Source organism: Lissotriton vulgaris, chromosome 10 (assembly GCF_964263255.1).
Source record: "Lissotriton vulgaris chromosome 10, aLisVul1.2, whole genome shotgun sequence".
Lineage (NCBI taxonomy): Eukaryota > Metazoa > Chordata > Amphibia > Caudata > Salamandridae > Lissotriton > Lissotriton vulgaris.
The window spans coordinates 814,573,873-814,588,239 of NC_141698.1; the positions used below are offsets into that span (position 1 = coordinate 814,573,873).

General features: G+C 48.3%; 1 protein-coding gene across 1 annotated transcript in view; it reads right to left on the reverse strand.

Moving 5' to 3' along the window:
- ULK4 (unc-51 like kinase 4) overlaps positions 1 to 14,367 on the reverse strand; it is a 1,855,260-nt gene that overhangs the window by 1,507,208 nt on the left and 333,685 nt on the right. Inside the window, exon 16 of the mRNA XM_086941729.1 lies at positions 11,863 to 11,909. Within this exon, the coding sequence (XP_086797855.1) occupies positions 11,863 to 11,909 (47 nt within the window). The remainder of the gene's footprint in view (positions 1 to 11,862; positions 11,910 to 14,367) is intronic.

A 14,367-nucleotide genomic window follows, 5' to 3' on the forward strand; every position in this document is an offset into this window, starting at 1 on the left:
GGCCAAAGGAACGTTCTTTACCTGCTTCCCTTAAATCTTTTGCTCAGGTTTCTGAAGATCTTTCTCTTGTGAGTGGAATTTTGATGCGCGGTGATCAATGCATTCCACCTTTGTCTTTACGCTTGAAATTGGTGGAATGTGCTCACGAGGGTCATTTAGGCGTTGGAAGCACTTCAAGAAAACTTAAAGAGTTTTTCTGGTGGCCTGCATTAGACAGGGATGTTACCTTGTTTATAGATAAGTGCGATTCTTGTCTTTTATCGGATAAACATTGGAGAGTCAATAAATTGCCTCTTCATCCTATGTCTATTCCAGATGAGGCATGGTCTAAAGTTGCTTTGGATTTTTCTGGTCCTTTTAGTTTATTACCTGCTAGTGATCGCTTCATAATAGCTTTAATTGATTACCACTCTAAGTGGGCGGACATAGATTTTTGTGACTCTCCGTCTTCTTCTTCTGTTATCAAATTTTTGGAAAGAGTTTTTCACGTAGAAGGCTATCCAAAAGAAATTGTGACAGACAATGGTTCACATTTTTGTTCCTTAGCCATGCAAGATTACTGTAAAGCACATGACATTAAACATTTGAAAGTAGCACTCTATTCCCCTGCTGCTAATGGTTTAATTGAGAGATTTAATAGGTTTTTAAAAGAGGGTGTGCAAACAGCTCTTGCTAGTAATTTCCCAGTTGAAGACTTTTTAAGAAAAAAAATGTGGTCCTATTTAATCACACCTCATACTACAACTGGTATTTCTCAGTTCAGACTTTTGAAGAAAAGAAATCCGAATGGTGTTATTTGTCCAAACTGGTTGAAGGAGTTAAGGAAGGACACTTCTTCTTGTATTTCTTGTCATGATAAAAGTATTTTTAAGGAGAATGTTATGAAGAAGCAGGCTCTGCAAAAGAAGTATTTTGATGATGCTTCTAATTTTGTTGTGAAAGATGTTCAAGTGGGTGACTGGGTTTTGTTTAGGAACCCTAAGAAATGTGTAAAAGGAATGTCAAAATTTTCTTCTCCTTGTCAGATTGTCAAGACTTCTAAAGGTTCAGTTTTTCTTGAAGAAAAGGGGTGGTGGAGTAAAAGAGCTCTTGTCAAAGTTTCTAATGATCAAGCCAAAAGAATTTGTGCATATAAAACGGATTCCAGTGATATTGAATGTTCACATTTTCCTTTAGGTACTCCCTCTGATTATCTTCATAACAATGTTTCTTCTTCTGTTATTCCTTCCACTTCATCTGCAGGTATGGTTTTACAAACTTCTCCAATGTCATCAAGTGAAATGTTTGAACCTGTTAGGCCTAATCGCAATTGTTCCTTTCCTTCTAGGTTTAAGGATTTTTATATGTCTTAGTTCTTTTGTGTTTTATTTATTCTTTGTTATAAGAAGGGAGATGATGTAAGGTATTGTATTTCTTTTATTTCCTTCATTATCACTGCTCTTGTTAGGTCATGTATTAGGTCATGCTTTCTTAACATTCTATGTTCCATTCCTTGCATCCTCGCAGAGAGTGTTCCTTCAAACATATTTATGTTTGAAGGTGCATCTCTCGAGGGGGCGTGGCCAGCAACATGGTGGAGTAGGACGTGCCTCTGATCGGCTCCCGGCTTACTGCATGAATCAGTCATTAAACCTATCTCCAAAACTTCTAGAATCTCGCCTAACCGAAACCGGAGAGACTATACCGACCCAGACGCCCGATTTGACAAATTTGGATGCCAGAGAGACTGCATTTGAAGCTGAGCGGGGAACGCGAGAGGCCGAGGCGAACCCGCGACAAGATGGCGGCCGGACCCGCTCCGAAGCACTGAGAGGAGCTCTGCCTGGCTCTGAGGTCGCGTGGCCGGCGGACCCCCCCTCATAGACGGGGTCGGGAGTAGCGGACTGACCGGCGGTGAGGCGGGCGACTCTATCCGTAGGTGCCCGGTGGTGGCGGAGTGGCGGTCCGGAGCGGAGGGTCCAAGTCGGGCCGAAGAGAGACCTGGACGAGAAAGTCGCCGCGAGCCCCGACCCGGAGGCTGCGGCGGTCGGCTGCGGAAAAGAGCGCCGAGCCGGTGGGGCCGTCTGCTGACGGAGATCCGGGTAAGGACCGGGGGCGCCCCGCTCAAGAGGCCGCGGGCCCTGGGACTCCCCCCCCCCATCCCATCCTGTGACTGAGACCCATGCTGTTGGGGGTGCGGCGGACGTGCCTGTCGTCCTGGGGGTGTATGGCTGGTCGGACCGGAGAATACTTCCCGCCGTCTTGATTGACCTGCCGAGGCCGCCGGGAGCCCTCAACCAGTGTGGACGTCAGGAGGGGGAGAGCTGGGGGCGCGCTGAGGAGCACCGCAAGCAGGCCCCGCTCAGGCTGGCGCTGTACCAGACGGGTGAACCCTCCTTCCCCCGCTAATCCTGGTGAGACAGAGGAGGTAAACGTGGGCGGCCATTGCAGTTGTGCCTCGAGGAGACCCGACGAGGGAATGGCCAAACTCTGATGCACACCGAAGGGAGGGCCCGGTACAACCGGTGGCTCTGTTAGGAGGAAGAAAGCGGCACCCACCTCGATAGGCGGACGTGTGGGAGGTCCTAGGAGGCCCCGTCCCCGCCTCTGACCATTAGCGACTGACCATTACCACCGGACTATCAGCTGTCGGCGAACCCGGCTGAAATTGGGAAACACACACTTGGACACTCTTTCCCCCCATCCTCCCCTCACTGCCTATACAGACGTTTTGCACACACGGAGAGGCTACTGCTCGAGATCGACATGGGGAAAAGGGACCCGGCCCAGAGGACAGCCAGGCAGGAAACCATAGAAAGCTACGCGACGGCGCGATCCCGGAGGGAGATGACCCCGGCGCCGTCTGGCACCAACACAGACATGAATATCATCATGGAGGCAATACAGGCCTCAAGGGCGGATATACAGAACTCTAGAAAGGCTCTGGAGACGAAAATAGGCGAGGTGGGTGCTGAGGTCCTACTACTGCGCCAGGATTTCAGGAATCTTACGGATAGAGTGACCGTTACTGAGTCCAGAATCGGCGAGACGGAGGACTCCCTCACTGCACTGAAGAAAGCTATGGCGGAGCTGCAGGCATCCCACAGACAGCTGCTGTGGAGAGTGGATGATGCAGAAAACCGGGCACGATGCAACAACCTCCGCTTCGTGGGTTTTAGGGAAGGTATTGAGAAGACCGACGTAGCGGTGTTCCTCCGAGACTGGTTGACAACGACGTTCCCACAGGCCACATTCTCGAACTGCTTCATCATAGAACGATTCAGAAAAGGGGGTGGTGATGAACAGAGTGTCTGAATTAAGCAGACCACTCTTACCCAGTCCAAAGATCAGGGCTTGATCCATCACCGTTATTTATCTCACTGCACCATCCCAGCTCAGAACCTGGCTATATGCAAATCAGTCTGTCCCTGGCCCAGTGCATCATGGGAACAGGGCAGACTAAACTACCAAGCCAATTCTTCACCAGAAAGGAGACAAGCTACCGGGGACCGGTTTCTGGCATTTCAGCCGTCTTCGGCCCGGCTTGCTTGAATCCTGATGGTGCAGTGAGAAAGGGACTCATGTCTGAGTATACCCTGCCACACCTATAGTGGCCAAAAACGATTCAGAAAAGGGGGTGGTGATGAACAGAGTGTCTGAATTAAGCAGACCACTCTTACCCAGTCCAAAGATCAGGGCTTGATCCATCACCGTTATTTATCTCACTGCACCATCCCAGCTCAGAACCTGGCTATATGCAAATCAGTCTGTCCCGTGTTGTTAAATATTTTGTCCACCATAAGCGTGGAAGGGTATACTCAGATGTGAGTCCCTTGCTCATTGCACCATCAGGATTCAAGCAAGCCGGGTCGACGACGGCTGAAATGCCAGAAACCGGTCCCCGGAAGCTTGTCTCCTTCCCAGTGTAAGAATTGGCTTGGTAGTTCGGTTTGCCCTGTTACTATCATGCACTGGGACAGGAACAGACTAATTTGCATATAGCCAGGTTCTGAGCTGGGATGGTGCAGTGAGCTAAAAAACGGTGTTGGATCTAGCCCTGATCTTTTGACTGGGTGAGAGTATTCTGCTTAATTCAGAGACTCTGTCCATCACCACCCCGTGTTGTTAAATATTTTGTCCACCATAAGCGTGGAAGGGTATACTCAGATGTGAGTCCCTTGCTCATTGCACCATCAGGATTCAAGCAAGCCGGGCCGACGACGGCTGAAATGCCAGAAACCGGTCCCCGGAAGCTTGTTTCCTTCCCAGTGTAAGAATTGGCTTGGTAGTTTGGTTTGCCCTGTTCCCATCATGCACTGGGACAGGAACAGACTAATTTGCATATAGCCAGGTTCTGAGCTGGGATGGTGCAGTGAGCTAAAAAACGGTGTTGGATCTAGCCCTGATCTTTTGACTGGGTGAGAGTATTCTGCTTAATTCAGAGACTCTGTCCATCACCACCCCGTGTTGTTAAATATCATCATAGAACGGGCACACAGGGCGCTGCTTATGAAACCCCCGGAAGGAGCGAGGCCACGACCGATCATTGCCCGTTTCCTCAACTTTGCAGATAGAGACCTCATCCTGAGGGAGGCAAGAAAAAAAGGGGAACTTAGACTGGAAAATGCTAACATCATGATTTTCCCAGACTATAGCCAGGAGGTGCAGAAACAGAGACGTTCACACAACTCAGTTAAGGCAAAACTGCGTGACATGCAAATATCCTACATGCTACTCTTCCCGGCTAAGCTAAAGCTACTATATAAGGGCAGATCACATTTCTTCAGCCGCCCGGAGGAGGCCTGGCAGTGGTTAGAGGAGCGGCCCCTGCTCCGGGAGGCGGAGGAGGAAGGCCGTAGGATTCGCTCCTTAATGGCGGCGGCCAACTTCCGGAGAAGCCCGCCCAAGTAACAGCGATCCCACATCCCGAGGATGCAACGCCATACACCCTCCCCACTGAATTCAAAACACCCCACATCGGTCGGAGGAGACCGAGCTCGAAATGCCACCACGGAGGGGGATCCGGCGCCGGGTAACAGATCTAGCAGCAGGGGACACAGCACCGTCGAGGAGATGGAAGAAGTGGCTAGTGCACGCTCATCAGAGTCCGAGGAAACAAATGATAACTCTCTACATCCCCTGGTCGCGGCGATCCGAGAGATGGAACAGGGGGGCCACTGGAGGCGCAGAGGATGGTGGCCCGGACTCTCAAGATTCCCAATCATAAGGAAGTATGGAACTGGTATCCGGAACTGCAGAGAGCCACTGCCGGAGACACGCAAGTTACAAACACCACTTTTTGAACTCTATTTGTGACACTGGTGCTCTTTGATTGACTAGGTACCTCCATTAAGGGCCCGCGGGACGGCGGGGCAAGCCCGGTCCTTGGTTTGACAATCACTCTGGTAGAGGGCTAGACTGGAGCCCTAGCGTTCTATTAGTTGGGGTGGTTTGTGGGAGGGCGATAGACCTTTACCGCCTGAGAGTCTCGTGCTTGTGGTTACAAGTATGGGACGGCTGGGGGGAAAAGGTGGGGTGGGGGGGACTGGGGAAGTTCGGACAGTTTGTTGGGGGGGGGGGGGACAATGGGGAGGGTTGGTGGACTACAGTTGAATGTTCACAGTCCTGTTTACTGCTGCAATATTTTCTGCTCCTGCACTAGGGAACACTCACGCTGTCACTCTACAACATCAGAATGGCAAGTACATTAGACACACAACTGACTGACCCTTCCAAACTCAGTGCCCTGACCTGGAATGTGAATGGTCTCGGTAACAAGATCAAGAGAGGGCTAGTAAACGCATACATTAAAAGGTTAGGACCTGATATCATATTCCTGCAGGAGACACACCTCAAGGGGTCCAATTGCTTCTTCATTGCCAGGGGGAGATACAAAGTGTTGACCCACGCGGGATACACTTCAGGCTCCAGGGGAGTGACCATTAACCTTAAGACAACCTTTCTATTCAGCATCACACGCACATGGGTAGACCCACAGGGAACCTGCGTTGGAGTACAGGGGAGATGGCGTAGGCGCACGTAAACACTAGTATCAGTATATGCCCTCCCCCCCCCCCAAACTACAGGCCAATGCACTCAAGACGTTGGCAAACATACTTCTAGAATCGGCCAACACCATTCAATTGGTGGGCGGGGACTTCAACGATGTCATGGATAGGAAACTGGATCGCACAGGGTCGGCGCATGCTAAGACCACCCAGACACCACTGGCTCAGATGATTTCTACAATTGGTCTCACTGACGTTTGGAGGTGGCTACACCCGGGGCAACTTACATACTCCTTTTATTCGGCCCCCCATAAGGTGTTCTCAAGGCTAGACTATATCTTTATGTCCAGACAAGACTTAACTACGGACTCTACTGCAGAATACAGGGCGAGGGGAATCTCGGACCACTCGCCTTTAATGATCAACATAGGTCACAGACGCTACACACCGGGGACTGCCTGGCGTCTGGACGCCTGGGAACTAAAAAACCCGGCAATCCTGAAGGGGGTGCGGACCGATGTGCAGGTCTATCTAGCTGACAACGAGGGAACGGTGGACTCAGGAGTAACCCTCTGGGAAGCCCTGAAACCGGTCATGAGAGATAGGCTAATGTGTAGAACTAGAGAAGAGAGGAAAAAACTTCAGGGAATAGTGGCGGAGGCCGAATAGGCTATCGTGGACCTGGAAAGAGAACACCTGTGCACCAAATCCCCTATCGCTTTGAGAAAAGTGGTAGATACACAACGACTAAACAGGGACCTAGTGACGGATGAGGCTAAGACACAAAACCTGGCAACCCTTCACCGGCTGTATGGCGTGGGGGACAAATCAGGCAGACTCCTAGCATGGCTTAGAAGGAAGGAAAAGGCGGCGCGCTGGGTAGAACAGGTTAGGGATGTAGACGGGGCCTTGCATGTCAGGACGCACACATCGCAGAGGCCTTCGCTGTTCACTACGAAAGTTTCTATACAGCAAGGGACTTCGGTTTGAGCGATGATGCTCTCCGATACATGAGCCAGATTGAAGTCCCATCCCTAGACCCGGAATCAGCTAAGGCCCTGGACGCTGACATTACGACAGACAAGGTTTCTTTAGCAATAGGCAAACTAAGGCCTGGAAAGGCCCCGGGTCCCAATGGATTCCCAGCAGAATTTTTTAAGTGTACGACGGACATACTTGCTCTGCACTTGAGAAACCTCTTCTTAGGTTCCTACCGGGACGAGAGGCTCCCTGCTGACCTCTCTGCGGCAATAATCGTCCCAATCTATAAAGAGGGTAAACCGAGAGAGGAATGCTCATCCTACAGACCTATATCCCTCCTGAACACCGAGGTGAAGCTCCTCGCGACTATCCTGGCGCTCCGGTTACGGACGGTGATACCGGATCTGATTCACCTTGACCAAACCGGCTTCCTCCCTGGCAGAGCCACAAAATTCAGTCTCAGACGAACACACAACTGGCTTCAAGAGGTAAGCGACAGAGAGGCACCGCACTGGTTCCTCTCCCTTGATGCGGAAAAGGCCTTTGATGCGGTTCACTGGCCGTTTCTGATAGGGGTATTAGAAAAATTTGGCTTCGGCCTCAAATCCTGAGCCTGGGTTCGTCTCCTCTACACTGCTCCGCGAGCCAGAGTAAGAGTGAACGGGAGCATATCCCGAGAATTCCAGATCCAGGGAGGGACTCGCCCGGGGTGCCCTCTATCGCCCCTTCTCTTCACACTCACCATTGAAATCCTGGCGGCCAGGGTCCGACAGAGCGCGGCAATCAGCGGTTTCAGACTAACGAACGCAGATACGGCCCAGGAAAAGTTGTCCCTCTATGCGGACGATGTCCTCCTATACATCACTGACCCGGAGACGACCATCCCGGAGCTATTCCGGGAGTTAGAAAATGATGGTGCCCGGTCTGGTTCTAAAATCAACTGGCATAAATCGATCTTATATGACCCAGGGGGAGGTGGTCGCTGGACGACACTGCCCCAACAATTAATAACTACTACGGAGGGCTTCCTATACCTAGGGATTTTCATTACCCTTGATAAGACACTCTCACTTCAGAGAAATATAGATAGGGTCTCACAGAACTCGACCGCAGACTTGGAAAGATGACGACACCTGCTACTCACACTCTTAAGACGAGCAGCCCTATATAAAATGATTATTCTTCCCAAATACTTGTACGCCCTACAAAATGAATATTATTCCCTCCCGGACACATTGTTCCACAGACTACACTCGGATCTCCGGGCATTTCTATGGCTAGGAAAGCAACCTAGGATAGCGCTGACCACGCTTCAAAGGCACCAATATAGTGGCGGTATCTCACTCCCGAATCTGGAAGCCTATTATTGGGCGGAACAAACGACCCCGAATAATGAATGGTTCCATTTGCCGGTAGACCATCCCACCTATGTCCTAGAACGACACACACTATCCACACACAACCTGTTGCACTACTTTCTACGGAGGGTCGGCACAGCATAAACTACTCCCGGCTACCCGTACGACATTACGAGCTTGGAATAAAGCAATGAAACACACGGGTTGGGACAGGACCCCCACTCGTCAGACTCCTCTCTGGCACTGTACGTGGCTGCGTGAGATACACAAATTAAAAGGTTTCAAACGATGGGATGACATTGGTATCTCCACCATCGGGGATGTTATAGCCAGGGGAGAACTGAAGTCCTTCCAGAAAATGAGAGCTGATTATGGCCTGCAAAGCTCGCAGTTGTTTAAGTACACCCAGTTCAGACACGCATGGAAAGCGCAACAGATACAACTGTCAGAGTTGCCAGAGTACACTCCGCTGGAGGGGCGGCTCCTTCAGGAGAGGATTCAGGGGAAAGCAGTCTCACTTACGTACAAAACACTAACCAACAATATGCTGGGAGACCTGGCGAAGCTTAGAGATACCTGGGAGAGTGAAGTAGGAACACTGGAAGATTTAGACTGGGAGTAAGTACTGATGCACCCCCGTGAGGTAGCGATAAAATCTAGGCTGCGCCTCATTCAGTATAATATACTGCATAGGACGTACTACGATAGGGTACGATTGCATAAAATGGGGAAGATGGAGAACGACAGATGTCTCAGATGTCAAGGGGATGGGGGAGGCTTTTATCATACACTATGGGACTGCACAGTGATCCAAATATACTGGTCCCGTGTCTTCTCAGAACTGCAGGATGTCCTGGGAGTTCCGGTGCCGCAGGAGCCGAAGCTGGCTCTATTAGGAATGTCCAATGATGTGGATTTACCACGCCCACTTATAATTTTTCTGGTCCTAGCACTGGTGGTGGCCAAAAGGGACATTGCGAAACGGTGGGGGTCTCCTACTCCTCCTGACCTGGAGGAATGGAGGCAAGGACTAGACCTCTACATGGCGGCTGAGAGGGTGACTTACAAATCCAGAGGGTGCCCTAGGAAGTTCCACAGAATCTGGACTAAGTGGAGACAATATCATGGACTGGATTGGGGAATGATTGAGCTTACCGGGGTGTTCTTAGTTCATATAAGGGAGGGCGGCTGGGGATGGAGGGGGGAATGGGAAATTGGAATCTTGATGCATAGTCATTTTCTACAATTATATAATGTACCACATGTTCACAGTGTGTTTTTCTGGGGGGGAGGGACTGGAATTAGAGGGAAAGGCGCAGTTGCATACGTGACTATAGTGTGCAGTTATATACAAAAAGCTAATAAAAATATTTCCGGAAACAAGTTGGGGTGTGGATGGAGGGAGGGGGGGGGAGAAAAATAGAAAAGCAGATGCAAGGACTTCCTACTGAAAAGTGACATTCGTTTTCTTCTAAAATGCATATAGCGCTTTTATGGACAATGTTGTCCATCCTTCGAGATGCGGGCTTGAGAGCTATGTAATGTTTTATTTAACGACTTATGCCTTGTTTAACTCAAAGCAGGAATGTGGATAAGTATGATTATGCACTGTATGTATCTGCAATAAAAAATACGTAAAAAAAAAAAAAAAAAGAAGGTGCATCTCTCGAGGATGCAATGTCTGTTTAACCATTGCTTAACTGAACTGTGTGTTTAACTTGTCATTCAACTGCTATGCTTGCTACTTGCCAGTGGCGCTCCCGTGTGATGCTGATTGAATTGGAATAAACTCCTTTTGGATTTACACCTACGCCTGTTATTCATTCTTCCTGAATAACCAACTACCTTTTAATTACAAGGGCCAAGAGTCCAACTTTTTCACATACAAATGTTAATGGCCATGAAGTTTTAGTTTATCAACACTCAAATATCCATCATTTTTTTATCATTTCAGTGATCAAGAGTTGCCTCTGTGTGATTTCTCTCGTGGTATTCCTACGTGTTGGCTCGTGTTTTGCAAGTGCTTTTAAAGTGGGTAAAACGTCGCAGTGTTCAGGTAACCAGCCGCAGTGAGACGTTTTCGTTGGACTGCGGCTCCTCAGAGTGCAGGGTGGGTCTCCGAAGAGACCGCGGCCGTCTCCGGGGAGCTTTCTGCTGTTAGTGTTCAGTTACATCACTGCATGTCAGTTGCAGAACAATTAGTGCACTCGGTCTGTATGGAGTGCAAGCTTATGGGTAAGGGACGCCATTCCCCCCTTTCTGTTCTGTTTAGTCCCTTGTTTAACGCGGTGACGACAGAGGCTCTAAATATACCTCCTCAGCAGCACAGTCCTGGACTGACGTCAGCGACAGCACTCAGCTCGAGCACGTTGGTGTGTGGGCGTTGCAGGAAACCCGACAACTACAGCAGCATACAGGATCTCCCAAGACTTCCTCTGATTGTGCCACATCTTGAAATAGAAGCTACAGCTGGTCTGTTAACAGCACATCACAGAAGGTGGCACACATCCCATGTATCTGGGTTATGTAGCTGCCAACAGGCCAGTAATCTCTGGGGCTGATTAGCAATTAAGAAGTAATGTACCCTGTCCACGCAGCCTCCTTTTAGCCAGTTCTCATTTCCATGTAGTACAAGTCTTTCGTCCATTCACTGTAGCAGGGCCGAGGGATTCCAAACACCCCACAGAGAAGGCCATCAGCAGGCCCTGTGCCGACAGAGCACATAGAACCATGGTATGAATGGGAAAGGCCAACCTGGCACCAAAAAAGCTCTATTGATGTTGACATTTTTTTCCTGATGTGGTGGAAGGAACATTAAACTATGAGGAATCCACAGGACGAGGTATCAGAAAAATTAGTGCATGATGAACATATAAGCGATAAATTGCCAGTCAATAATAAAGCATTATGACATAGGGAAAAATATACATAACATTATTTAATGCTTATGGACAGAAAATGATGCAAGAAGTTGCAAGGAAGTCTTTATAATGGAGTGATAATGAACAGATGGAAGTTTGGTGACTTGTCAGACATGGTCCTCTGTGACCCACAAAAGCATGGAAGGTAGCGAAATGTTGGCCACAAAGCATATGTAATCAATGCAACTGTAGCAGTAGATATCCTTCCACTTCAATGAATAATACGATGGACATTTAAATATGTTGTTAACTCTGTGGCAGAGAATGAACCAGCACCAATAGGCGATCCAAAGAATGTTAAGCTATACACTCCACGCCGTGAAGAACTTACATGGATAGCTAATAAATCTGCACTTGGTGAGTTTAAACAAGATGCCAAAGGCAACAATTTAAAAGTAAACCAGTTTCATAATCTTACACCTGTTTTGTGTGCACACAATGTATGCTTTGATCAGATAGCACTAAATTGTGATGGGGTAACGTCTACAAGCCTCAATATGCAGGTGCCACTAAGTTGCGCAATACAAAATACAGAAATATAAACAAAAATATTAGAATGCAGTTGGATTCTTTTATGATAGCATGCAAATCTCAGCAATTTTGTGGAGTACTTACATATCCCAGTTTGGGGCTGTGCGCAACTGCTGAGTTAGCAATGGAAACTAGGACAGAATAAACAAATACAAAGTATAAATAGCATAACATATATTGCAGTCCTCGTCTAAACTAAACTGGAAGCAATGTTTACTTTTATTTTTTATTTACTTTAATATGATACAATGACACCAGACCAAATAAACTACAATAACTTCCATGCTCAAATTTGTTCTACTTTCCTCAGCGTAAAAGAACCAATGATCATGATAACTCTGATGATGGGTAGGAAGCCTAGCTACAAACAGATTTAACTAATCAAGAAAAGTCTCGAGAATAAAAGCAGAGTAAAGCATCGCACCAATCACTTTCCTAGGTGCTCTCTGCAGGACAAGACATGCTGTCCATGCTCTCCTAGAGGAAGATGTTACTTACCCTATAAGAATCTGTTAGTGGCTTGTAGTGCTGTAGATTCACCTGCTTTGCATACTACTGCCATCTAGTGTGGGCCCAGATGTGTGCAAGTTGTTTTACTTTGAAAAAGTTTCTCAAGTCACGAGGGACTGTGGCTCCTTTTCTTGCTAATGTGCGTGGGCATCGACAACATTCTTAGAGTGTTTTCGTGCACAGCGGTAGAGGATGAATGTGGAGTGAAGCGATGTATAGAGAGATGTCCATGCAAAATAGAGCAGGCTATAGAAGGGTGATTACTGCAGCAGCCACCGATGTCTGATATAGGAGGGTAGGCGCATATACAGCTACAACACTATATGCCAGGTATAGATGCTAACAGTATGTAGCGTTCAAAGCATGTGTGGCTGTAGATGCACATGCTCTGCATAGACTGTTAAGCAGTCATCCCCAAAAAGCAGTGGCTAGACTGTGGATGTTGCAGAGGACTGAAACAGAGTACTGCCTGCTAACATTGGCGGGCTAGCACATCCACACAGTGGGGTTTGTGAAGGTGTATGGTGTGAACCATGTAGCTGCCTTACAGATGTCAGCTCTCAGGATGTTTTCCAAGAAAGCCACAGAGGCCCCTTTTTCCAACTGGAGTGGGCTCTAGGAGGAATAGGCAGGTTTGGATACTTTTGACTATACATCTGGCTATGCCTGATTTAGATTGAGCTTTCCAATAATGGTGTTGGGAAAATACAAGGAGTTGTTGGTCTTTCTGAAAGGTTTTGCCCTGTCCAAATAGTACATGAGTGCTCACTTTACATCTAAGGTGTGAAGAGCCCATTCAGGTCGTGGAGAGAAAAAGGGAAGTTCAAAGGACTGACTAAGGTGCAACAGGGGGAGCACCTTTGGAAGGAACAACCCTATCTGAAAGAAAGGATCTTCTCATGTTAATGAATGAATGAATGAATGAATTTTTTATTGTTTGGTTACTCAAAACCATTACATTAAAACCAAGTGCAAAATTACAAAAGATACGAAAGTTAAAAAAGGTAGTCATCTTCTCGTGTTAATGCCTGGAGCTCACTTGCATGCCTGAGTGAAGTAATGGCAGAGATGAATGCCACCTTCCAAGAAAGAAATTGAAGGGAGAGGAGTGGAGGGGTCAAACAGGGGGCTGCATAAAAATGTGCGGACAATGTTGAGATTCCACGCCGGGGGCACCTGAGGCTGGATGACACTCTTGAGGCCCTCCATAAAGTTCTTAATGACTGGTATTTGGAAGAGGGGGACATGCTCCCTGTTCTGAAGATAGATAGCCACTGTGGCCAAGTGAAAGCGAATGGAAGTGAATGCCAGACCACGCGTCTGCAAGTGGAGTAGGTAAGAGATGATGTCTTGGACCTTGGGGGTCAAAAGGTAACTTTGTTTGGAATGACAATAATGGAAAGTGTTTACATTTGGCAGTGTAACAAGTGCATGTGATAGGCCTGCAGGCTTCCTTCAGGATGCTCATGCATTCGGAAGGTCGGTTGCGGTATCTGAAATCTAGGACCTTGAAAGCCAGATCGCAAGACTGAGCGACCTAGGATCTGGGTGCTGATTTCTTCTTGGTTCTGCATGAGAAACTCTGCTCTGTTGTGGAGCCTCTCGTGTGGAACCACTGAGAGTTGCAGCAGGGTTGTGAACCAGGGCTGGCGGACCCAAGTGGGGGCCACCGGGATGAGGGTGAGGGATGTCTGTCGCAGCCTCCGAACCACCAAAAGAAGTAGAGGGAAAGGTGGAAAGGGAGGGTAAATATCCCTGACCAATTCATTCATATTGTGTTGCCCATTGATTGTGTGTGTGGGAACCTGGAGGTGAAGTCTGTGCATTTTGCGTTATCTGCAGAGGTGAAGAGGTCTGCCTCTGGGAAACCCCACTGCTAGAAATTCAGGAGGAGGGCTCATGGGTGGAGTTACCACTCATGGACTTGATGCTGCATCCTGCTGAGGAGGATGGCAAAGTCATTGTCCACTCTCAGGAGTACTCCGCCAACAGGTGAATGTTGCACCAAAGAGACCACAAACAAATGCTCTGGCCAAGCAGAGAGAGCTAGGGAGAACGAGTGCTGCTGTTTCTGAAGAT